This window comes from Gavialis gangeticus, unplaced genomic scaffold (genome assembly GCF_001723915.1).
Source record: "Gavialis gangeticus isolate Ggan-Ray unplaced genomic scaffold, GavGan_comp1, whole genome shotgun sequence".
Classification (NCBI taxonomy): Eukaryota; Metazoa; Chordata; order Crocodylia; family Gavialidae; genus Gavialis; species Gavialis gangeticus.
Genome location: NW_017729004.1, coordinates 64523722 through 64551399, shown reverse-complemented (window position 1 = coordinate 64551399; position 27678 = coordinate 64523722). Strand labels below are relative to the sequence as shown.

The window sequence follows — 27678 nt, the reverse complement described above, 5'->3', positions numbered from 1 at the left end:
AGAAATAGGAATATTATAATAATTTTGTCTTGGAATGAAGGTAAGTATGAATCTAAAATGAATGTCCTTCACAGTTGAGGGAGAGGTAAGTGGGCCAATTTGAATCAAATTTATACAGCTCTTATAATTAACATTCCAATTTTTTGTTGTAGCAACATCTTCAGCTTTCTTATATCATTGATGTTGGACAGGTGATTGTTATTTGAAGGAGTGGTCAGAATGGAGTCTTTGTCAGCTGACTTGTGTTAACGGTGAAGATCTTGGTTTTGGGGGGATACAAGTTCGCTCCCGGGCAGTGATCATTCAGGAATTGGAAAACCAACATCTTTGTCCAGAACAGGCTTTGGAAACAAGATCATGTAGTGGTGAGTAATGAAATACACAGGAGATAGGTTTCTACTGTTATAAGGTAAGATAAGAGCAGTATTATGTTCCATTAATTGAAGAAATCAAGATAAACATGTATTTACTAAAAAAGATCAAGCATTTGATTTTTTTCTTAGCCAAATTTTAGTTACTGAAAAAAATGTTAAAAATGTTAATAATTGTATAAAAAGCTGTTTAGGAATTTTACTCAAAACTTCCAAGATCTTTGCCCATTTCTAACAGTATTTTTAAACCAGTATAAGTTTTTAAATTTTGCACTTTTTTCAAAATATCATTAATTGTTTTGTTTTTTTTTACTGAGTAACTGCTGTTTATGCATAGCAAAACTTGTGAGAAAATAGTAATTCTATCTTCTGGAAGGACACCCAAGGGGAGAAGAATAAGGCAGAAGGTATTTAGATCAGTGAGATGGTGGTTGCCCTGGAAGGGATACTGTAGCCTGGGCCTATACTTCCATTAATGCAGTGCTGTTTATTCAATTTGTCCAATTACTGTTAATTGCAAGGTCAAGCGAGCCAACCTTAAGTGAAGGTCTGGAGAATTTTATGAGTAATAATTAGCCGTGGCCTGGACATTATAGCACTTTGTAGTAAAGCAGGAGACAGTTTCAAATTCTCTCTGACTGAGGAGAGCCAAGAACTTGGTTCCCCTGCTTACTGATAACTGCTTTAACCATAAGGTTATTAGACTAAAATGTGAGGAGGAAGGTGGTCTTCCTCCTACAGCAGCTATTGTGTTTTTCTCCAACTAGAGTTTTGAGACTTACCTGGCACTGGGTGATTCTTCCATCAGGCACCTAACCCAGCCTGTACACAGCCTTCAAAAAATACTGAGTTACTACTGAGTTGTTTAATATATTACATTATCTGAAATAGCCCCCAAATCATCATCCAAATAAGGTTTGCTTATAACAGTGTTTCATTTTTCTAAATTGGAATTTTATTTACATGTGTGCTCTTTATAAATAATTGGCAGTCAATGGTAGGCAGCATGGTGTTGTCCAGAGAAATTTTTTTTAACAAAGCCCTAAGTGTCAGTATTTTATATGCAGATGGCCAGTGTTATGAATACAAATGGATGGCTAGCCCATGGAAGGGTTCTTCTAGGACAGTGTGGTGCCAAAGATCAGATGGTTTAAATGTTACAGGTAACTCATAACTCAAGTTATGTTATTTTTATGTTATGTTATGTTATTTTTTCCTAACACAGAAGTCAATCAGGTCTAGAAAGAATAAAATTGAGTGGAAATATTGCTGCTTTTCCCAAAAGATTTGCAAATAATGGTCAAATATTGCATCTTCCAATAGTACTACAGAGTTACTAGCACAGTATTACCATTGTTTCATGATTGTGTATTTAGCATATTATGGATCATCAGTCTCTTACAAAATAGGACTTGAAAGACCATCCACAGTATGACAGTTAAGAGTAACTGAATGCAAAATAATGCCTTCCTTACCATGGACTAAGTATTTTACATCTTACAATTTCATCATCCGGGTTCTAGAATTTCAAATTGTAATCGATTTCCCTATTATGTACAGAACTATATTACACATGCACACAGAGAAAGAGAGAGAGACATTGAAATGGAGAAAAACATATTTTTCTATTTTATACAATATGGAATCATGGAATCATAGACAATTAGGGGTGGAAGGGACCTCAGGAGACCAACCCTCTACTCAAAGCAGGACCATCCCCAACTATATCATCACTGCCAGAGTACTGTCTAGCCAGGTCTTAAAAAACTCTGAGGAGATTCTACAACTTTTCTGGGTAGCCTCTCCAGTGCTTTACTACCCAAAGTTTTACCTAATATCTAACCTAACTTCCCCTACTGCAACTTGAGAACATTCCTCCTTATTCTGTTATCTGCCACCACTGAGAACAATCTTGCTCCTTCCTCTTTGGAACAAACTTTCAGGTAGCTGAAGGCTGCTATTAAATCCAACCCTCAGTTTTTTTCTTGTAACAAGAGTCCATTGTTGGCTCGTATTCAGTTTATTGTCCACTGTAACCCCCAAGTCCTTTTCTACAGAGCTGCTGCTTAGCCAGTCAGTCCTCAACCTGTACTGGTGCATGGGATTATTCTGTCCTAAGTGCAGGACTTTGCAAATGTCCTTATTAAACTCCATGAGATTTCTTTTAGCTAAATCCTCCAATATATCTATGTCTCTGAATTCTAGCCCTACACCCCAGCATATTTACTATTCCCCCCAGCTTGGTGGCATCTGCAAATTTTCTGAGGGTGCACTCCATCCTATCTTCTTTGTTGATGAATATATTGAACAAAACTAGCGCCAGGATCAATCCCTGGGGCATTTCACTTGATATTAGCTGCCAACTAGCTATTGAGACTACTACAGACTATTACTATCTGTTAAGCTTAATGATCCAGCTAGTTTTTTTATCCACCTTACAATGCATTCATCCAATCCATACTTCCTCAGCTTTCTTGTGAGAATGTTGTGGGATCCTGTATCAAAAGCCTTGCTAAAGTCAAGGTATATCATATCCACTGCTCTTTCCACATCTGCAGAGTCAGTCATCTCTTCATAGAAAGCAGTCAGTTTGGCCAGGCATGACTTGTCCTTGGTGAATCCATGTTGACTATTCCTAATCACCTTCCTCCCCTCAAAATGCTTAGAAATGTATTTCTTAAGAACCTGCTTCTTGATTTTTCCAGGAATTCAGGTGAGGCTGACCAGTCTGTAGTTCCCCAAATCATCCTTCTTCCCTTTCAAGATGGGCACTATATTTTCCCTTTTCAAATCATCCAGGATCTATCCCAATTGCCCTAAGTTGCCTCTGCTCTCTCCCCCTGCCACCCTCCATCCTGCCACCTGTGCACCAAGACTGCAGGGTTTCTCTGCTTGCCAATAAGTTTTTTGGTTTTTGCAGTGAGCCTGCCCAAATAGTTGAGCCTGCCACATGGGGATGGCCCAAAACCATGGCTTAATTACCCTGATTAAGCCTGGGAAAGCCATTAATCCACATGTTATTTAGCATGGATTAATTGAATCTCCAGGATTAATCAGGGTAATTAAGCTACAGTTTGAAGCCACATGGCAATCTCTGGGGAGAGTGGGACTGCCAGGGCCTCTCAGAGGTGTGGGAGGGGAGTCCCCCATTGTACTTAGCTCATAAAAATGGTGGCTGGTGCTAGAATCCGCCTGCAAAATTAGCCAGTCACCTCCTTGAGTTTGGTAAACCTCTATCCATAACCATAACTGTATGTAAACATTGCACAATGCAGTGAACATGAAGATTTGTACTTATACTAATAGGAGTGGGAACACTCACTCAAATCTTGATATCAAAGACTCAATATTTGTTCAGTTCTCAGTCCCTTAAGACATTTTCCCTTCAGAAAATCTGCCTGGGAACAGTAGCCTCTTGAGAAATAAGAGGGATGTAGTATATGTTATAAGGGCAGAAGATAATCCAAGAACAAACTGTGGCTGAGACCCAATATATTTCTTCTGTCTAAAATGTCTGGCCAGGCTATTGTTCAGCTGGCTGTGAAGTAGTATATTTTATTTAGATATATTCGCTCTATGGTAAATTGTGTTTGCGTTTGTGTTTATTTCCACCTAAGATTCTATTTTTATTATGTCACATGATAGTTATTGTGAATAGGTTTTTTTATATTGAGGTATTGTTTTTACAGATTCATTAATTCAAAATGAAAAGGGTGATGAGACAGATCTTTCCTTCTGCAGCTCCCTGGATGACTGATATTTTATTGCATGGGTGTGCACAAGCATGCGCCTTGTATGCAAGGTCACACAATTTTACTTTCTGGGGCTGGGTAAAATTTCTTAAGACAATTCCTTCATTCTTCATTAGCCCTCCTTTTAATATGTGGCTATATCTAACTACATCTGCTGCAGTAATACTAAAATTTGCTTTTCAGAATTTCATCATCATTCTCAACTTGTGTAAGAGTCTGATTTGCAACAGTTGGACTTTAAGTGTAAAATTTTAAACTAATGGATACAGATCCCTCTTTTGTAGGATAGACATCTGTCAGATACACATTCGATTCTGAATAAAATAAAAAGAAGCCTGGCTGAAATGATGATGAAAGCCTGATTATTTGCATTGATTCATATCAATAACTCTATACTGTATATAAATCTGCAATGAGTGTAAACAATTATAATAAAATGAAAAGTATTGGGACCACTCACTCAAGTCTTGCTGTCAAAGTCTCAATATTCATTTTATTCTCAGTTCCCTAAGACATTTTCTCCTCGGAACATCTGGTAATAGCTCCAAGAAGGGTGACTTCTTGAGAGATGAGAGAACCAAGGATAGGCTTTACCTCTTCATCTCAGCATTGTGTTAAAAGTCTGAAGGAGCAATGAAAGCCAAATAACAGATTACAGATTGAAAGACTTTTCTCCTTTGGAGACTAATTAATGGGCAAAAGTCATAATACACAGACAAAAATGTGATTTATTTTTTTCATAGCTTTTGCTTAAGCATTGAAGCTACAAAAAGCATTAAGAAGCTCTAAGTCTTTTGGATAGGGTGGGATATAAATATAATTAACATATAAATAAAAACAAAAACACTGTCATGAACACAATTATGTACATCTAGTGAACTAAACAATCCAGAAACTAAAAACAGCCTACAAAAATCTCTTCTAGTGTGTACATACATATATATAATAAATGATGTATTCTGCCTATTAAAACAAAAACATGGAAAATGTAGAAAAACATTATCCCATACTTTGTAGAATAGTAACACCTTAAATCCACCTAAGCAAGCAAAGTCCTTGTACTGATGAAATGTTAACATGTGACACTGTGTCGAGTTCAGTTTCATGGCTGAATCCAGTAGTTTTACTAGGTTGAGGTGATATTGTGTCAAAATATGATTTTCTGTTCTACAGGGGGATGTTTAGTGATGCGCCAACCAGATGCTGACAGGTCATGTAACCCAACGTGCAGTGAACCCCATTCTTACTGTAGTGAGGTATGTGCCACTCCACTGGAAGACAAACATACCAAATTATCCTCTTCCATTGCATTTACTATACATTACAACACAAGGCCTTAATATATTTAAGAAGTCAATGGCCTCTCATTAGTTTTCAGATGATTTTGAACATTTATGTCATTAGTTCTGAAGCATTTTCAGAACTTTCAGTAGCCTAGTATTTTAAATCAAACTCAGTCCCTTTGTCTGTATTTCTGTGAATAAAGCATTGTTTTGATTGGGAAGATCCCATACAAACATGCATAGTGGCCTTCCATACTGGCACTCAAAGCAATTTCCAGTTCCAGTCATCTATGTTGTCATACTTTATAGCAATCAGAGCTTTCTGCTACACGGTGTAAAAACACTTGTTCCCTACAGACTAGAACGTGCAGTTGTGAAGAAGGATACACTGAAGTAATGTCCTCAGATGGCACACTTGAGCAGTGCACTCTCATCCCAGTGGTAGTGATCCCCACCATTGAGGACAAAAAGGGAGATGTGAAAACAAGTCGAGCTGTGAACCCTACCCAGCCATCTAGTAACCAGTCAGGACGGGGAAGGACCTGGTTTCTGCAGCCTTTTGGACCAGGTGAAGTCATAAAATGAACAGTTGTTGATGCTAAGTATTTCTACAGGGTTTGGCACTTAAAATGTTTCTGATTTCAAGAAAGAAAGTCATTGAACATTTAAGACAGCCATCTGTGTAGATTGAACAAAAAAGGAGGCTTACGTAACTCCTAACCTGCACTGCTGCTGCATCAGTATATTTAATTAAACCTTACATGAATGAGAGATTTTTTTTTTCCCATGGCATTCGTTAAGACAGTTCATAAGATGTTCTCATGGTAAAACTGCAAATAGAAATACTATAGAGGGAACTTCAACATGAGTATCTGGCAGTCCTAACAACTATTAAAGTCTGGAATGTTAAATTAGCATGTCTAAGTCATAGCCAGTACTGATATAACTGTCAGAAAGTAGAATTACTATCTAAGAAGCATAAGACTGCCTAAAATCTGTCACCATGCCTACCACTGGGACAGCTAAAACAGTCTTAGCCTTAGAGGAAATTAAGGGTACAGTCTTCCCATATAAGCACATTTCTGTCAAGATCCAGGAACTAACAAATGCTAAAATGATCTCAGTACTCAGCATAGACCAGACCTAAATTGTTACAAAAAGCAACTTCTATTTTTAGGGATGACTGAGCAAGTAGTGTTATGTGGAAACTATTTTTCTGCATAAGGCCACCTGCACACGTTACAGGTATTGCGCAATTTACCAGTCAGTTGCACAATTAACTGATCCAGCTACATGTGCAAAGTACCTAACACTCCATAAAATGGTCCAACCAGCTATAAAGTTAGACCTCAAAAATGTGTACTACCTTTATAGCTGGTTGGTATCCAGCTTACATTTGCATGTGTAGCAGGGCTTCCCAGTAGCTGGAAGCCCAGTCACCTAATCAGGCTCCCACCCAGCCCCAGGGATGCACCATGTCCAGCTGGGGCTGGGAGTCCTACAGCTAAAGGGACTTACGTAGCATGAACTGAACTAATGTAGCTGATGTTAACATAGAGTGGAGTGTAATAGTAGTAAAATGTAACCACGTTAGTCTTGTCCTGTAAGCAAATTAAAAACTACATTTTGTATCCTTCTGCTTGACATAAGTAAATGAACCCTGCATCACCTTTATGTATGAGTGTGTGTAAAAGGGTCAATGGTGAATGAATGGCATAGAGACAGGAGAAAAAGATTTAACTGTTTATGTAAGCAACAAGGCGCCAAATGTAAGTTACCAGCCAATAAACTAGTTAATGAATGGCTGAAGAATCCCTTTTAGGCCTAGGGCACAAAGAAGATAACGAGGAGAAGGAATGCACCCATCCTGCCAGAAGGGCAGCAAGAACACTCCAAAGCTGAGATAAGTTGCAGAAAAAAGAAAAACAACTGCAAAAACAGAAGCTGAGTATGGAAAAACCCCAAAACACTGAAACAAAGGACGTCAATCCCGATAAAAGAACACTTTAAAAATGCCAAGTTGTGTGAGTCTCGTTCTCTACTGCTGTTTCATTGAAGCACAGATGCATTTATTCACCCCGCTCCAGCTGTTATCTTCAAAACATCATCATCTACTCAATAAGCCCGGGTTGGCCACCCTGGCTGATATTGAACAACTATTGCTGCTAACTATATCTAGCGTATGTGTGGGTGGAATGGTTGTTTTGTGTATGTGTATGCCTGCCTACGTGTAATGATGTGTATGATGATATGTGTGTGTTTGTATGAATGGTGTGTCCGAACCTCTATGTCTAACTCATGTAATCAATAAATGCGGCACCTTGCCTTATCCCCCTTTATGAAGTCTGGCTCGTAATTTGAGCAATTGGCAATTTGAGTAACATTTTTGGTGGCGAATGCATGTGGGGGTGAATAAGTTTGTATGTTGCAGTTATTAATCAGTTGTATGTTATCTGTATAGTAAGTTTTGTCTGTGTATGTGTTTGTCTCGGGTGAGACCGACCACATTAAAAAAATAGAGGAATGTCTGAAGATAGGCAATTTGTTGTGACTTGAAAAATTTAAAGCCCACCTGTGGGTATCTGGATATTCAGACAATTTGTTTGACTTGAAAAGTCCACCTGTGGGTTGTAAATACTTAAAAGCCCACCTGTGGGTTATGGACTGCCAGGGTAGTCTGGACTGCCTATAAACAGGGGTCTGTTGCTTTAGTTTAAGGGTTTTTTTGGACTTGATTATCTTAAAAATAAGACTTTTTGGCACATTTTTACAAACTAATATACTTCATTTAAATAATAATGACCAGTAACTAAATTTAAGCAGTAAAAAAAATAAAGGAGACAGAAGTTAAGATGTTCAAAAGAAAAACAGTAAAAAGTAAAACAGATGTGAAAGATGTCAAAGATCCCCTGCCTCCATATCTGCAAGATATGAGTCTTTTAAATCACGTGCTGCAGCAATTTGAACATAGCCCATGGACCAAGCAGGCAGTAACAGGTGCCTATACCATTGTAGATTTAAAAGACAAATTTAAAAACTATATGCAAATATATTATATACCACCACACTCCATAAAAAAGGAAGCTGCAGCAATGTGGGTTTTATGGGAAGCTACGAAAAATCTCTTCCTCTGCCTAACTGTTAGGAGGCATTTTAAAGGGGTTAGCTAAAACTTGTAGTAAGGTAAAGTTGTATGGTAATTGTAACTAGGGTTGTAAGTTTTGTGCAGAAAAAGTAGTTTGTTACTGCTGACCAGAAAACTTTGTTTGTCTGGGTCAGGCAGAGTAGTGGACATGAGTACATGCTGTGGTCCACTTGGAATTAAGTAAAAACCTCCTGTTGTGTTTGCAATAAAAAGCTAAAAAAGAGCAAAAAAAGTCATCTCTTTGCTGGAAAGGCTGTGTAAATGACAGGGTCCTTGGAAAGGGTTATAGTCTTTTATGGATGGTTACAAGAGCATTTCTGTAAAGTTTGTAAGGTGTAAGTTATGGCAAGGTAAAGTGTTATGCAGGCAGTGCAGCTTCAAAAAAGCAAAGATGAATAAAAAAAATGTAAAACAGATACTTTGGAATCCTGTGTGCCAAAAAAAAGATAGAGGCAGCCGGTGGCACGAAAAAAACAAGGTATGTTACTGAACATCTGCTCAGGCAGTAGCAGAAAATTTGTAATTGAAAGTAAGGGGAAACTTGGTTCTTCCTGCCCCCCTCCAGGAACAGTAAAGGGCCTAAAAAATTAAAATTGTAACAGAAGTATAACAGTTCGTTTTAAAAAACATCAGGGTACAGCATTGTAAATAGAAATCAGTGCCCAAAATTACTCTGAGTTATTCTGGGCAGGAAAAAAAGCAGTAAGCTCATCAGAGGCATGTTTTGTTTTTTCTCTGCAGAGGCATAGTTTAAAGGTTCCTTTTTAAGGTAAAAAAAGTTTTTCTGAAGGAATTGTGTGTGGTGTGCAGTTCATTACCCCTAATCTTTTAAAGGAAGCTAAAATAAAGCTTATTGAACTTTGTGTCTGTAAGAAGAAAAAAAGACAAAAATTGTTTTTAGTTTATAAAAGGCAAGGCCAGTACAAAGTGTGCAGCTGTAAAATAAATAAATAAATAAATAAATAAATAAAATTAAGATTTGCTAATAAAATGGTTTGCAAAAAGGAAGGCAAGAAGAGGCCACTAATGAAAACGAATTTAAAGTCTGTAGCCTAAAAAGGGTTATGGTTAAAATCTGTTAACAAAAGAAAAACTAAGAGTTAGGTAAGACCTTAAAAATAAAAGTGTTAAATTAAACTAGTGCGTATCATTAACTATCTTACTACGGTGGTATATAAAATACAATTTAAAAAAAATCAAAATAGGTACATGTATTTCAGTTAAAGTTATTCAGTGGTGTATGAAAGTTAATGTATTAAATTTATTTAAAAGCCACAGAATGCCAATGACACTAATAAACTAAAAGACCAGTGGCTGTTAGACACTGATAAAAAAACAAGTGTTAATTTGTATTTGTTGTTGTGTTTTTCTATTTTTAATATATTTGTATGTCATAATATTTTAACTTAACTTTGCTTATTGCTTTTTGGGTTTTTTGTTTGGGGGGGGGTTGCTTTGTTAAGTAAACCCTTAATTTCAAAAATGTGTGTAACCTCCCTAACTAGTCTCCTAAGTATGCAGATAATTCAAACATTACCACGCACACACCCAACAATATTATGGTCATTCATAACCCTTCCATTTGTTCAAAAAAAGCACATTTGAACCCCTCACTTAATTGGCAAATATACAAATAACCAAAACAAAATTGTCAGTCATTGTATATACAGTAAATGAACTAATTATCAATAAATATATCCCACATTGCCATTCTTGAAAAACCCCTGTTTATTCCAGAGCAACAAACTATCCACATTATTAAAATAAATTGAATAATAGCACAACCAAACTGTATTTTAATAGGACTCAAACAAATTATTTAACAAGGAAAAAATGCTTCAGTTCCTCCCATGCAGCAATGTATGTGTACTATCACTGTCATTCAAACTCCATTTTTCACGTATTATTTCACAAAACAAATTATTCAAAATATAGATATGAAAAATAACAATTTGCTAAATTTTAATGTTTCCATAAAAGTCAGATAAACAACCTGCTCAACCTTCTAATGCAAAATTTGCAAATAACCCAATTAACGATGGCTAGTCATAATAACACACAAGTGCACAGTATTTCTATATTGCATCTAGGTAAAAAAAAATCCTGAAGGTTTCAAAATAAGCCAAATGTTACATATCATTGGTATAACATCTTCACACAATGGGCTCCTTCAGAAATGGCTATTCTTAATATCATGCTGCACCCTATAATAATGTTGTTTATGATAATAAAATGTTTATTTCTTGTCACGTATTATATGTGTTGTGTTGTTAAATAAAATCAATCCAAAACTTTAAAAACTGCAATTAAATCAAAATATCTGCTTATCAAAAAAATGTAGTGTATTGACCCATTCATCTCTAATGTTTGAAGGGTCAAAGTGGGGACAGGTAGCATGAACTGAACTAACGTAGCTGATGTTAACATAGAGTGTAATGGTAGCAAAATGTAACCATGTTAGTCTTGTCCTGTAAGCAACTTAAAAACTCCATTTTGTATCCTTCTGCTTAACATAAGTAAATGAACCCTGTATAGCCCTTATGTATGAGTGTGTGGACAAGGGTAAATGGGAAAAGAATGGCGGAGGCAGGGGAAGAAGATTTAACTGTCTATGTAAGCAACACGATGCCAAATGTAAGTTACCAGTCAGTAAACTAATTATCGAATGGCTGAAGAATCCCTTTTAGGCCTAGGGCACAAAGAAAATAACGAGGACAAGGAATGCACCCATCCTGCCAGACGGGCAGCAAGAACACTCCAAGGCTGAGATAAGCTGCAGACAAAAGAAAAACAACCGCAAAAACAAAAGCTGAGTATGGAAAAACCCCAAAGCACTGAAACAAAGGATGTCAATTCTTATAAAAGAACACTTTAAAAATGCCAAATTGTGTGAGTCTCTTTCTCTACTGCTGTTTCATCAGAGCACAGATGCATCTGTTCATCCTGCTCCAGCTGTTACCTTCAAATCTGCTGTCTTCAAATTATGATCATCTACGCAATAAGCCTGGGTTGACCACCCTGGGCTGATATTAAGCAATTATTGCTGGTAACTATATCTGGTATGTGTGGATGCAGTGGTTGTTTTGTGTATATGTATGCCTGTGTGTAATGATGTGTATGATGATTTTGTGTGTGTTTGTACGAATGGTGTGTCTGAACCTCGATGTCTAACTCATGTAATCAGTAAACACAGCACCTTGCCTTATCCCCCTTTATAAAGTCTTGCTCATAATTTGAGCAAATGGCAATTTAAGTAACAGTAAGACCCAGAAGCTGTGGAATCTGGGTCCCAGCAGTGCCCCATGGTGCCAGTGACCCAGCATCCTATAGCTGCAAACACAGGGTCCTGGAAGCATCCCCCAGTGCAGGGACCCAGCATCCCACAGCTGCCAGTGCTGGAGTCCAGCAGCCATGGGGTGCAGCTGCAATCTCCCCCACTCCCAGGGGTGCATGGAGCCCCCCCATGATTAGTAGACTGCAGCTGCTGCTATCTTCCAGCCCCAGGGGTGCACGATGCACCCCTACGGCTGGGAGATCACAGTAGCTGCAGTCTCCCAGCTGTTTGGGGGGCTCCACACACCACTTGGCCTGGGAGACAGCAGCTGCTGTGATCTTCCACCACAGGTGTGCTCCACAGATCGGATATCGCAGCAGCTGCCTCTCTCAGCTACAGTGGTGAATGAGGTGACCCTACAGGTGGCAATCCCCCTGGTGAAGGGTCTACCAGCCACAGGAACTTGCTTCCTGCCAGTGCAGGTGGAGCCTGGGATAAGACTCCCTGTGTGCCAGCAATAAAGCACGATGGAAAATGCATGATCCCATAATAATGCTTCCTGCCATGCACATGTGGCATGGCAGGAAGTATGTGTGGATCGTGCAGTAGATCCTGTTGCACCTTTACCTGCACATGTAGAGGGACTCTAAAACATAATATCAAAGTAAAGGAAAAATATTCCAATATAAACACCATTAGACCTTGAGCCCAACAGGAAACTTATGTGAGGTTCAGGATGCTTTTAGTTTTCAGAAAGTATTTCATGCTACTCATTGATAATGATTTTTTCTTTAAATCTCTATGTTCAAGTCCCTGTATAGTGCTTTTAGAACAAAATGACTACTATTCAAATAAGGATCTAGAAACTCATCCCAAGGTCAACTATCCTTTTATGATTAAGGAATAGTTGGAAGTTTTATGAGATCAAACTTCCTAATTTCAGGTCGAAAGAAAATGCCAGTTACTACAAATGAAAAACCACTACCACAGGTAAAAGAAAACATTATCATGTTAATTTAGTTATTTCCCTCCTGGTGACAATCAGCTGAGTATGAACAACTTTGAAAAACAAGCGACCAAATATATGAACTCTGAAAGATTTAGGTGTGCTCCTTTCAGTTGTAGTTTTGGTTGAATGTTTAGGTCATTTTTGTTCCAGTCTGTGCAATCCTCCCGTCTCTCAAAATAATTCAGCTTATATTTTAAAGAATCATGTTTCATGGTTTATTGGAAGTTTCTTGGTGCCATTATATAAATAGAGACTAAACCCAGTTACATATCAGAAAATAGAAGAGGTTTCCTTTTCTCATAAAAAAAAAAAAGTTAAACATGAAAATTATAATGAAAATAAAGTGCACTTTTTTTTAAGATGCCCAAGTGAACAAAAACAACTCAAGGAGAGAAAAACTTGAACTAGTCATAATGATATCTTAAATCACCATCACTTCCAAAATTGGATCTGTCAGGGCAAATCTACTTTCTCAGTCCATGTTTAATGGATCAGTTGTTTCATTACTTCAGGTTGTAAAATGTTATTACACTAATCCACCTATAATTCTTTTGTATTAATTAAATCTCAATCAGGTTATTTGCATGAATGCAAGCTCATGGGTCGTTAGATGATATAAAACTTGCATCTACCTATGCAACAGCACAGAAGGTTCCTATGAGGTTTATGAAACAAAAATCAGTGTCATTACATTCATCACTGTTAAGCTGTAAAAACTTCCATTTTAACTGGCAATAAAATAGCATTCTGGGTCTACAAAGATATTAATAAGTCATGACCACATAATTTTACTAGCTTGGTGCAATATTGGAAATAATATTGTGTGAATGGGATGGACAGAATTTAATCTGTTCTATCCTATGAGTCTTGTTATGCCATGACATGCTTTAAACTCACCATCACTCTTGACGTTGTGAGGTATTTATAAAGTGTAGTTAAGGAATTTGGCCTCCACTATATGAAAAAATCCAAATCTGAATGGCAGTTTTTGCATGTGCATTAACAAAAAAAATGGGTGCATCTGCTGTCCATTCTCCCAAACAACAACCTGTTTGCAAATATACGATTCAATTTAGGAGTAGCTGAACTGGTTGAAGCTAAGGCTCAGTCAAAAATCAAACTTTTTTTTAAAAAAGGAAGGGGGAAACATGAATAAAGAATTCCTTTTCTCAGACCTTTACTGAAATCCATCCTTTTGTCTCAAATCAGGAAGTCATCTTCTGTCTTTAGATTTCAGGAATTCCATAGTCAAATAAGACTGCAGTAGAAAACCAAGACCCAGCAGAGAGTTAGACTGGCCATCTTTCCCTGTATAGGGTTTTAGTGCTTATTTCAGGTCAGGGGAAATAAGTTTGGTATATACCTCATTGTGTTGAAAAACAAAGCAACAGACAGAATGTATTTCCATTTATGTTTCAGACCAGTTTTAACTGTGACTTTTGTTTAGGGAAGAAGGGGTTCTCGTGATAGAAATGCAGCTAAACTGGCAGGATTTGAAATATGATGTTCTAGGTGTGCAACTCTGAGAACAACTGCACATTTAGACAGATTGTTGATGAAGTAAGATGGTCACAAATACAATAGCAAATTATGTGAAAACAAGCAGATTATTTTTCTAAAATAAAAGTTAAGTTTGAAAGTAGTGCTATTAGGGCTGAGGGATCAAAATCTAAGTGATCCTATAAAAGATGCTTCCCCATTTCTCCTGGGTGGGGACTTCTTACCATTATAATCACCCTACAGCACTATTCATTACCACCTACTTCAAAGGGTTGCATTTTAATGAGTGAAATCCAGTCTCACACACTTTCCCCTATTCCATCTGTTCCATCTTGATGAGCAGGAAGTCAAATGAAAGATACATAAGTGAAAATTGAAAACAATATGAAAACAAATTTTGGTTCTCTTCAGTAGCCTGATGCTCAAAGTAACAAATCATATGGCTGTGTATATTTGTGAATCAAACCAAAGTTGCTATGCCTAATTTCCAGCGTAGCAGACTAGAAATGTCTTAAATACAAGCTGTAACCCAGTAACTTAATATTGTTTATGCATAATTAATTGTTTCTATACATGTATTGATTTTTAGCAACAAATACTTATAGCAAAGCTTATAAATCAACAAGACTAATGTGCAAACTAATGACTAACATTCATTCCTTATAGATGGCAGGCTGAAGACCTGGGTTTATGGTGTAGCTGCTGGTGCATTTGTTTTACTCATCTTTATTGTTTCTATGATCTATCTAGCCTGGTGAGTTCTTTAATTATTCCTAAACAAAAACAGGTGCATGGACTGTAATTTGAGCAGTTCATGGAATCTTGTTCACATGTGGGAATGATGAGTAGTTTTTGTACAGACCACATAGTTTGATTTTCATGTCCTTTTGCCCCCAAATGGCAGTTATCTCTCTGTAGTTGCTCAGCTAACCAGATTTCTTCAGGCCTGGAATTATATGTGGTCTACCTTAAAGATACTTTAGGAAAGCTAGTTAGCAGTGTTGGGTAACAGTCCACCCAAGGTCCCAATGGATGCAGTTATGCATTCATTATGTATGCACCACTACCAGGTGTAGTAAGTTTACCATATAGACATGAGGCCTGTCCGGTGATTGAAATCATTGTCCTGAATTGATTCAGCCAAATCTGATTCAGAGATTCAGCTGCTGCCAAATCTCTGAATCACCCAGGCCCATCCTCTGCCCACTCTCCCAGCCTGGCAGTGACTGCCCCACCTGCCCCAGCTCCCAGCACTTCAGAAAAAAAAAGCCCCAACTCACTGCTGGGTGGTAGGCGATCCCTGTGGCCCCCCCACTGCCCCACACTGCATAGGGGGCTCTGCACAACTCCCCTGATTCCCCCTCCACTGCCCAGCCCCCACCATGGCTACCCCCCACCACAGCTCTGGACCTTTAAGGAAAAAAAAAAAGAGAAAAACCCTGCATTCACCATTGCTGCCAGCAAGAGGTGAGCCACGCTTCCCCCTGCTGCCCTGTACCATGTGGGGGGCTCTGCATGAGCCCCTGCAAAGCCCCGAGGCTGTTGCAGGAGTGGTGAGTTCCAGGTTTTTTCTCAGTTTTTTTTTTCTTAAAAGGCCTGAGCTGGCCCAGGCGGGGCAGCCATGGGGGGTGGGGCTGGAAGATTGGGGCTGGGGTCAGGGGACTCATGAAAGAGCCCCCCATGCAGCGTGGGGCAGCAGGAATCACCCCCCATCTGGCAGCACTTGGTGAGTCGGGGCTTTTTTTTAAAGCACCGGGAGCTGGGGCAGGCAGGGGCAGCCATGGGGGGTGCGTTGCTGGGGGAGCAGGGAGGGGCTGGGGGCTGGCAGGGGTCCCCCCATGGTCCTGTCCACCAGCCTCCCACCCCTCCCCTACTTACCAGCTGCAAGTCCAGCTTCAGCTCCCTGCTGCAGCAGACAGGGACTGTCTGAATCATCAAAGCTTTCCTAATCTTTTCCAAAGATTCGAAGAGCTTTGAATCTATTCAGACTTTTTAATTGGTCCCCTGATTCAATTTAGATTTGGAGCTTCAGCCACCAAATTGGGCTGAATCTCCTCCAAATGAAATCACCACCCAAAACTTTGCACAGCCCTAATAGACATGGTCTAAGTATATCCGAAAGGCAGTTAGTTTGGGGGCTTCTCTTTGTTTTCATCAGGGATCCTAGTTTTCTATGGTTAAAAAAAATAATTCTCTGATTTAAAAAAAACATAAAGATCTGTGTTTTTCCATGGCGAGCCCCCCACAGCGCTAACTGGCAGAGAAGAGTGGGGCCGCACCATCTCAGCCAATCCGTGGCAGAGGGAGGAGGGGGCAGCCAGTATTGTGCCTGCTTCCCTATGTACCAGAGGTTTTTCCCCTTAGGTGAGCTGCCACAGCAGCCATAAGAACCTCCCACTAGAGAGCCAGGATTTAATTTTCAGTAAGATGTTTGGTTTTTTTCTTTCTTTTTTCTTTTGTGTGGATTCTCAAGATTCTCTGTAAAAACACAACTTCTACGTTTTTCTATGGCAAACAGATATCTAGGATCTCTGATGATCACTATAACTACAGTCAAAATAACACTCAAGCAACTTTGTTGGGGAGGGGTGAGACAACAGTAAATTTTAATTGCCTTATAAAGGTAATCTAATGCCTATTCCCCATGGATATTCCATGAAGTATTGCAAGAATGCCAAGAGTTTCAGGCAAAAGAGCGTCCTAACACCTTACTGGGAATCTCAGGTACAATTTGACTATAAAGTTATTAGAACTGGTTAAAAAAGTTCCTAAAAACCTCCAAGGATAGAAATTCCACCACTTTTCTGGATAACCTTTTCCAGTGTTTTACTACCCTTCTGGTGAGAGAGTTTTTTCCTAATATCTAAACTAATCTTACACTGCTGCAACTTGAGACCATTGCTCCTTGTTTTGTCATCTGCCACCACTGAGAACAGTGCAGTTCTAGCATTTCATCAGGAAATTTGATGAAACTGAAATATTTCTTGAAGTTTCTCAGGTACAGGATAGAATTTCTAGTGAAAACAAAAGTTCAGCTGTGGGTTACAAATACCAGGTTTAAGCCCTTGGTCTTCCTGATTGAGAGCAGGAATTTGAACCCAAGTAAGTGCATTAGCCACCAGGTTATCAGCTATATTTGTTGTGAGTGGTTACATTATCTTCTTTCCCCAAAATATTCTCTTCTGTTTCCAAAAGATCTCACTGTTGCCCCTGATGACATGGAATAGGAAGACTTTTGAAACCTTGATATTTTTTTTTTAATAGCATGGAAAAACAATTTTCTGCTCATATTTACTATAAATGCTGTGTGCTCGACTCAACTTCTCTTGTGGCATTTTGCACCAGTCTGTCAGTAAAAAGTGATAGCAACGTAGTGGACCAAGTCCTCTGACATGAGATATCTCTGAGTAGGTTAGAAAAAATCTGATTGCGACATACAATTTGGTAACAAAGAAGTGCCACCAGAGATGGGCTTTGAATCTCAGCCCTTTCGAAGTTCAAGAAAAGTTAAGATTCAAGGTTCCAAGTCACACTTGGTGCTGTGAGGAGCCTGGTGCTCATTTTTGATTGGGCCTTTTTTTTTTTTAAAGCAAACACCAATCAAAATGGTATCATATTTCAGGACTATTCACCAAAGTCATAATGTTTTGGTGCAGTCATGTCAGAACTTAACTTTTAAGCTACATCTAAATCTTAACCCCTCAGCCTATTTCCAGAAACTGCTGCTTGAAGGGTTTGGCAACTTCCTATTGTTTAAAGGATTATGTTTAGATTTTACCAACCATCCACACAACTAGCTGATAAACCAGTACAAAAAATGAACCCCATCACTACTAATATCTAGTTTCTTCCCCTCTAATTACATAAATAATCATTTTATTAATTCTTACAGCAAAAAGCCAAAGAAACCCCAGAGGAGACAGAACAACCGGTTGAAACCTTTAACCTTGGCTTATGATGGAGATGCTGATATGTAACTTCCCACAGCAGCAAGTGGATTCTACATTATGGTTTTGAAATCAAGGTATCCAGAGGTCACAGGGGCATGCCATGGAGTGGATTTGGGGTGATTTTTTAAACTGCACCATAAGTAAAGAAGAATGGATTTCAGAAAGCCCGTGGATATTCATGGCATTACTGCTTTATTCCTGACCATAAGCACTGAGAATTCTGGGAGACCCATTTTAATAGATAACTGCCGTGGAGATATTTATGTGGACCATTTTGCAACTTACAAACTATAAAAACCACCTCCGTCTCCAAGCGCTGTAGCTGACATAGTATTCACAGTTGAGAACCCCTCATGCCAGACTTAACCTGCAACATTAACCAAGTATAATCAGCAAGCATGAAGAGTTTGTACCACACTGTCTATAACTCTTTATATTCAAGCATAGCTTATATACTCAGTTGAACCATATGTATTACTGTCAGATTATATACATGTTAACAAGCATTTTAGTGCTAGTAAGATGTTAACCTTTACCTGAGAAAAGATTAACCCACTAAGAAAGTTCAGCCTCTTGGCAATTGATGGTAGTTTGTATTACCTGCATTTCAGAGGGTAAAGACTCACTTGCAAGACCGATCTGTTATCACTCCAAAGTATCAATGCCTCATATATACCAGTATCTATGAAGAAAATATTCAGTATTTTTTAGTGGTTACTGTCTGGAAAAATTAATACCTAGTGTAAATGTTACAATAGGTTTCTACTTTCTCTAACTCTCAAACTGTTGCCTGCATCTTTTTTGCTACATGTAAGGCAAATTTTTGCACTATATTAGTGCAGCATGATATGCACTTAACTAGTATTGCCATAGAAACTGCCTCTTTTCAAAAAGGATGATGATGCGTCTTGTGCTAGGAGAGTCAAGTAGACAGGTCTTGAATCCTGAAGAGAGTAGAGTTCAGTTTGGACTGCAAGTAGATGGAATCAGCTAAGACGTGTGTACTATATACACTGTTTGTCGTCACAGCGGCCATTTTTGTAGTCTATATCATGGCAGTAATAAGTGTCTAGTTTCTTGCCCCATCTACCTACAAATATAGATCCTCCAGTTGGTTTCTAATTGTACTTTGAAGGCTATTTATGACTAGATTTTTTATATTTGTTAACTTTGTTAAAAAAGAAAAGTGGATGCTCACTAATCTTGAGTGAATTGCCTGTTTGTCTGATGAAATGTTCTGATTATTTGTTCAGCTCAAAGAAGAAATGTTATTGCTTCTTTTCCATCTATAAAAGAAAGAATTTTCACTGTTGCTAACAGTGCAAAATTCAGCCTTTTAGCCTCTTTAATTAGGGTAATTGGATCTAATCAGAATTTTTAAATCAGCTAAAGTCTTCAATGTACCAGTACACTGGTTAATGAAGAAGAATATGAAAAAAGTTGCTACGGTAAAACAGTTGGATAAGTATTTTTCCTTCTTAATTCTCGCAGCATAACTCATTGTTAATGTCTCTCACACTGTCTTTTCAGTACCCAGGCTATCGTTTTATGTATACACCTGTTACAGACGTCACTCATGACCCAAGAAGGGTTATTCTCATTAGGTGGCTTCTGTGTGTAGACTAAAAGAAAAATATAAATGACTGTGCCATCACTAAGCAATATCATGACAAAAACTTTACCAGGCAACCTTTAAGAAATAATTATTTTGGAAAGTTCAGTATTAGGTTCTCAGGTCTTTTTTTATAACCCAAACCATTCCTACCTATCCCTCACAGTATTTGTTCTAGGAGCACCAGTTTTTTACACAGACATTAAACTTTGGCCTGGATTCACTGAAATAAATAAATGGACCCCCATTGACCTGGGCACCATTTTCCAATTGTACTTAATGTAAATTTTGTGTAAAGATCAAAAGCAGAATATGGTCAGATTTCAGTTTAATTCATGATAATAAAGTGTGTTAATGTCATATAAAGATACTGATCCTCCTCCCCTAATGCATAGTTAAATCCCATTAGTTATGTGTTGATGAGAAGAACAAATGAGCTTTTGTTAATAGTCACCTGTATTTGTGCAGGTTTAGCTTACATCTTTCACCTTGATTCTGCAACGTGGTGTTGTACTGCCCCACCTGCACAGGAATCTATTGCAGTTAGTAGGATATTTCCGCATGGCAGAGGTTCATTTTCATACAAGTAGCAGGATTGGGGCCTTAATCTTACATCATTGCAAAAACATTTCTTTTTATGCACAAAACTAATGTTTTTATAATGCTTGAATGAAAAACAGTTAGGTCATACCTTAATCACACAAACAAAAACCTTGGAGCAGTTTTGGGATGTTAAACCATGCAAATGAATCATGAATTGCTTACCTTTAGAAGCCTATTTCTAGATGTTTAATTACTTCAAGCCAATATCAACCTGGGGAGGAAGGTAGAAATTATCATTTTGATAAATGAGTTGCTATTATTGATTCCACTGCCTAGCCTTCTTCCAGGAGCTCTTCTGTAGCTCTCACCATGATGCCGATTTGACCTTAAAAACCAGAATTTCAGAATTATTAAGGTTTGCTGTTGCATATTTCTTCCTATATAAAAAATCAGTATTAATAATCTTAAAGAAAATTAAGGAATATTTGGCTTTTACGGTCCATAAAGTTATTTTAATATAAAATAAAATTGATGCCTGGCCAGTGAATGTTACTGGTGGACATTTACATTGTGCTAAATGATACATTTCATACATGGCGTGCAAGTTTAAAACTTGGCATGCACATAACACTCATGCCAGAATGGCTGCTTCTTCCTTTGTGAAGATAGATATTCATTTTAAAAAGTTGTTAAAGAAGGGCTTATGCTGTAAGTCTGTAAATCAAATTTCAAAAAATGGCCAAGCCCTAGAACACTGAAACCAGTAATAAATAAGGAAATATCAATACAGAGTGAAAAGTAATTTGCTTAAAAAAAAATCAGAGTGCTTTTACAAATCCAGTGCCTAAAGCAGTCACTACTGTAGATTGTTAGTTTGTGAAAGTAATATTTCCAGTGATCAGATATCTCTAAACCATTCAGAAAATAGCAAAGTAGGTATTTTCTTGTTGGTGTGGTGGTTTGTAAATTCTTTTTTAAAATCTGTAGTTTCTAGATGACTGTGTCTGCTTTGAGTCCTGGAGCAGTTTCTTTTGAAAGCTGTGGTGCTACTGAACAAGTTTCTTTGTTTGTCCTCCTAAGGCACAGATTTAAAATTCCCTTTTTTACCAAAATGTAAAAATTCATTTCCCAATACAATTACCTGAAAAGACCAATTCATACATTCTGTGTATAAATTACTGTAAAATATACTGAAATCTGTCTTTTTACCTTTATGTAAATTGTGCTTACCCAAAGTTGAGAGTTTATTTTGCCTAACTTAATTTACTTGAATATTTATTTTGTAGGAGGACGCAGCAGCTGTCTGAGGAATGTTTACCTTTTTTTTGGGTTAATGTTAATTTGTAAATTGTGTATTGCATTTTATTTTATGAATTATGTATATTTCTTTTTTTAATGCGCAAAATGTTTATGTACAACTACCACAAATTTGTGTATATTGTCACTAAGCTTTATTCAGTTAATACAGATAACATGAAAATGTAACTGAAGTCTTACATTTTCATATGAGTTATTTACATAACTGATGTATTGCTGACAATAAATATAAACACAAAGTCATTTTCATGCCTGTTTTTAACTGATATACTATACTGCCCCATGATGGAAGGAGACTAACAATAAAAGCCCAACTCCCTAAAATATTGCCATCTTTTAAATATTCTTTTCTACTTGAAGACAAGTTGCAAGTATGTTGATTTAAAAATGAAAATTATGTTTGATTTGCTATGGTAACAATTCCTTCAAATGTCACAGTGACTTAAATATGGACTGTGGGGTCATGCTTTACTAGGTATAAATAGTTTTTAAAAATCCTATTTCAAAAACTGTTGCTCCTTACCTGCTAAGTTTTGAATTCAGACAAGAAGATATCTTTACAGAAAAATCTGCTGTAAAAAGGTAATGCCAATCTTCCTGCAACTAAGACTCCCATCCACTTCAGTGAAGCTGGATCTGTCTCTGCATTGTAAAGATTTGAAACAAAACAAACAGAAACAATTTAAATAAACCCCCACACTCACACTATGATGGATTACTTTATCATTTAAAGTTTAATTGTTGAGCAAGCTGTAGCCAAACTAATCCCAGTTGCTTCTAGCACCTAAAAAATTTAACTAGGATGGAAATGAATTCATAATTTTGCTTTGTTTGGGGGGTTTTTTGGATGGGGGGGGCATGACAAGGGGGGAGGGAGACTTGTATTCCATCTGCATGTTCTCCAGTAAAGTTCAGATTATGGTTTTTAGTTACTATTGCTGTAGCATATTTTACTCACCATTTCAAAGTGGTCTAAATATAATAGTAACCTATCTTGGCTTCTTACGGGTCCACTTTTTAAATTGTCTCAAAAACCATTGTAAGAGTGTATAATATTTCCTTGAAGGATATGAGTTTTAAAAAATATCACCATTTTCCTCCCTCTGCTCCTGCAAAAATTTGTGGAAAATCTCCCATTGACTTCAGAGATCACAAAATTAAGCTAAAACTGAGTATTTCAAACTCCCTTTAGTAAATATCTGTGTTTAGTTTCAGGTTTACAGTCAGGTGTTTCAGTAAAAAACAGATATACTCATCCCATTCAATCCTGTGTGTTCAAAGGATTAGTCAACACTGGGACGCAAGGTTATTTTTATAATACCAACATATTTTTTATGAAAAAAAGTCGTGAATTAGTACTATGAGCAAGTCATCAAGCATGCATTCTGGTTTTAGTAGTATTTACAAAAAATTAGCTAAATATATGTAAATGTATAAACCATATTGTTGCTTGTTATTCATGTAAAAGCCATGGTACACAATTATTTTGATTAGGATTTCCTTTGAAAATTGGTTATGATAAGACTTACTTTCATTAAAAAATAAAAATTGGCACATTTTGAATTCAGATTTCAGGACACAAGATGCCCGTTTAAAGAGTACCTGCCCAAATGTAACATAGCTTAATTTTTCTTTAAATGATTTATTTGCATCCTAGAAGAGCTATGCAAATTAGTCTATAATGTCCTTGCCTCATTACTGCAGTTCTTCCCATCAGTCCTCTCTCTTTCTTTCTTAACAGCAACGGTCAAATATATATAGCTAATTGACAGTATGTAAGAGACCCATTTAAAGGGATATCCCATTTGAAATGCAATGCAGTGCTTTTTGCTTTGTCTTGTCAAGCCCACTGATCATGCCATGATGGCATTAAAGGAAGTGTCTAAACCAGCCAATTAAATGAGAAATACAATTTAACATTTTGAACTTTACTGGTAAGGAACCTCTTTGCTCTAGTCTAAGCCTCAGAAGGACCAAATTACTTTTTTATAATTTTAGCTGGTGGCAAAGATTCCTTTCTGAAAATGTAAAATATGCTTCTCCCTTGCTAGCACACTCCCTTCTGTTAAAATTCCAGTTCTAATAAACCATCTGTTATTTTTCTTTCTTAATATTTCCCCAGCATAATTTATGTTGTTTGGCCAATTTTAATTGCAGTAACTGTCTAGAATATAGCGTTAGATGGCTTAATATCTTCATCAGGATCCTGTCATTGCTGGAGACAGGTTTTGACTCCTGGTACTTCAGAAATAGCTGATGTTTGTAAAATGAGTAATATTTTCTATATCATTGCTAATGTGCTAAACAAGAATTACTTCAGGTGTCATTTGCATGATCCAAAATTATATTAAGCAAAACAAATATAAAAGAACCACCTTGATGAAAATGAGGGGTGTAGCAATCTCATTCACTTTCCAAACCACTTACAGCAGGACAGGACATTATATATAAGAAATGAGAGAGGTGGGGAAATATTTCTTAGGACAATGAGAAAAGCTGACAAAAACAATTTCTCCAAAATCAGTAGCTGCATGAGCATTACAGTCTTGTTTCATGTCCCCTTAAGAGCAAAAGGATTACTTTACAAAGGAAGTATTCTGAAGGTCAAAACACTACTGTCTGGCAAATGATTGCATTTGAAAACCAGATGGACATGGTTCACAGCCTTTGAAAATACAGGAACAATTAATTTGATCTTCAGACCATAACTTAAAAAATGACAGCTGAGTTACCATCAATACCCTTAAAGTATACAACACTCTAATAATGCTGTCAAATTTACTTGTTCATGTTAAATGCAGAAGTACTCTCCCATTCCTGTTTCATTTCAGTTGAGAAATCCCCTCTGAAAAGCTCTCAAGAGGAGATGACATCCTTTCTTAAACGTCCACATGGAAGATAATAAGGCATATGTGTTCTAAATAGCTCTGGTCCCAATACAGAATTAAAAGCTTTATTTAAAAAAGGCTGAAAATCAAAAAAATGTTTGCATGATATGGTAAAATTATAAGAGAAGCAGAACCCTGCACATGGTAACTACATTCTTACATAGTTGCAGGATGGTAAAGCCAACTTAGCATTGTGTTTAGCATGGAGTGAATATCTGCCCAAGGTAAGGTACTGTTGAATTTAAAAAAATATTTTTTTCACTAGTACAGTATGCACTATGAGGTACAAACTGAGGCATTGCATTTAGCATGTGATCTACATTTGCCCAGGGTTAAGTACTATTTGGACTTAACCGTGGACAAGCATTTACAGTCTTTTCAGTCTTTAATACAAGTGTGTTGGGGTGGGAGGAGAGAGGATCTCTTTCAGTCTGTCACCCCACTCCGTTCTGGCTAGTGTTCTTGGTTGGGTCTTTTCATAGTGATGATGGTCAGTGATATGCTCAACCTAAATGCTCAACCGAAATACAAAACTAACAGGAGTTTCCTTTATAGCTTTAAAAATGGTGCACCTAAAAAGAAGAAAATCAGCATGTGCCCTACTGTAGGGAGTGGCATCCCCATTGAACCCTAAGATTACAAAATTATTAATAGGCATTGCTAAAATTCGAGTGTAGGTGAATAGTAGAAGCTGTGGGGAGTGGCCACACCTTAATGGCACATGAGCTGGAAAATAAGGATCAGAGATAAACCTGCCCTGGAGTGGCCTAACTTTAAGCTGCCTAAAGTGTACTTAAATCGGCTTTCAGGTGTTAATGTGTGGGCAATCCAGGGGTTAAGAGCTCCAGGAACTGCCAAAAATGAATGTATCTCCTTAGAGAGATATACATTATATTAATAGCAGTGGCAGCACTGTACTGCACACGTAACTGGGATAGCTTTAAACTAAGTAGTTCAGGCACTGGTCTAACAGTTCGATCTGTGGTAGCGTAGGGCACTTTTACACATGCTCTGGGAGTGGGGGGGCACCACCACGTCTCGTGTGTCAGCATCCCTGTGCTTAAAAATAGAGGTGGGACACTTGAGTTCATTCAATGAGCTTGAGTTCAAGAACTGCAGCCGCTGTTTTTAAGCATGGGGACACTGATTGATGCACAAGATGCAGGAGGCTGCTGGAGGGCAGCAGTTGCCACACTCCAGCAGACTCAATTATTTAAGTCTGCTCGGACACACTGGAATTCCAGCACATCAGAGCAGCTCTGCTGCTCGTGTATAGGCACCCTTAGAGCTCAGCATGGGTTAACTCACCATGTATAAACAAACAGGTCTAAATATTATCCCACGTTTAAATATATCAACTGCAGTTTCTATTGCAATTGCACAATGTGAAGTCCTGACACAAAATGACTACATATTTCAACCTTTAAGCCATAATTCAACAAAAACTTAAAAACATATCAAACCCACAATCCCTTGTTTTTTATCATCAGTTAACTTGGTTTAACTCACCAGATAAACTGATACTCTTGAAGCAAAAGCATGTTGTTAATGCGAAAGACTTTGCATTATAAAACATATTTATTATTAATAAACTTTTTCATTTATAATTGACCTTTTAACCCATTTTTTCAAGAACCTTTTAATCCCTGTTTGGAGTTATGTCTGCGCATTTCAGAAGTTATTTGTCTAATGATACCTATCAGAGCAATCAATAACCTTTGAGAGCTGTGGGCCAAAACAATCCAGCTCCAGTGACATGAACCAGGACCCCTATCATGCAAAACCACTTGCCTGAGTAAGGCACCCGGGGTTATTAAAACATTGCATGTGAAGCACTGCTGAGTGCCTGCATGCGAGAGTAACAAAATCCAGCAAACTGAGTGGGTGAGCTGCCTAAACTAGTCAATAGGAACTACCAAGTGAGGGTAGACACCTAAGCTCTGGACCTTAAAGGCAGTTGGCTATCTTTCTTGTAGCAAGAAGGAAGCTCATATTTCAACTCTGGGATGCTCAACCACAAATCCTCTCTTTCCTGCAGCTGGGCACCCAAACAAGGTTTGATGTCTTGCACAGAAAAAAACATTTTGATCCCCAGCATACCCAGGAGCCCAATAATTGGAGTACTTGCCCAAGGTGTAAAACACCTATTTTCAAATCCCTGCCCTATCAGGTTTAGAGCAGGGACTAGAACCCATCTCTGGTCTAACCATCCAGGCACACAAGTTTATCCCTCCATACATCTGCCTCCTAACGGATTCCCCCACAAGAGAATTCAATAGTAGAGTCCCGTGCAAAGACACCCAAGTGAGCTCTGAATGAGGCAGCTTGTGTGCCAGAAGCACTGTGTTGCAATCCTCTGCCTTAGTTAATTCGTGCTACTGAGAAGCAGAGTACTCAAGCTAATGCAGCTGCATTGCACCATGTACTCATTAACTTAGTTGTTCTGGTGCAGGGAGTTTTCAGCACATGGATGGCACTGAAGAGAGGGAACAACTGGTAAGTACTGTTTGCCAAAGGACAGCTGCTAATGATCAGAATTGGCCGTGGCTGTAATGATCACAAGTTGATAACCATTCCTGTCCAGAACTGAAAATGAATTTAAAATAGCAATTGAAATTAGGATGAGACACAGAATAAAACTTTACTATATAAATATCAGTAGACATTCAAATCATTTTCATCAATTCTTCTCCTTGGTGTTTTCTTTCTTTAGTCCCCTCAAGAAAGAAAAGAGGGTCCCACATCTCCAGCCTCTGAGGGAATACTGGTGACATAAGGTTAGATTTCAAGAAGAAGGAAAAAAAATAATTGCCTAGCATTTTGCAATTGCCCTAAGTTGAATTTAATGAACTGCAGAGAGAGCTTTCTGCAACATTAGAAACAGCAGCTGGAGTTAGATCTTATATTTCTGCCCATGATGGCCTCTGCTTACTAGTTAATGAGCAAAACATTAGTAGCAGTCATTAATTTGGTCTTCCAGAGACATATAAAATAATGCTTTGCCAGCACAAGCAAGAGGTTTAATTACTAATGT

At 37.8% G+C, this 27678-nt stretch overlaps 1 protein-coding gene across 2 annotated transcripts in view; it reads left to right on the top strand.

Moving 5' to 3' along the window:
- THSD7A (thrombospondin type 1 domain containing 7A) overlaps positions 1-22001 on the top strand; it is a 686730-nt gene extending 664729 nt beyond the window's left edge. For both annotated transcript variants that reach the window (XM_019508490.1, XM_019508491.1), the window contains 6 exons: positions 192-365; positions 1439-1534; positions 5297-5379; positions 5764-5974; positions 15001-15088; positions 18227-22001. In XM_019508490.1, coding sequence (XP_019364035.1) covers positions 192-365; positions 1439-1534; positions 5297-5379; positions 5764-5974; positions 15001-15088; positions 18227-18311 — 737 coding nt within the window. In that variant the 3' untranslated portion in view covers positions 18312-22001. The remainder of the gene's footprint in view (positions 1-191; positions 366-1438; positions 1535-5296; positions 5380-5763; positions 5975-15000; positions 15089-18226) is intronic.
- The last annotated feature ends 5677 nt before the right edge of the window (positions 22002-27678 follow it).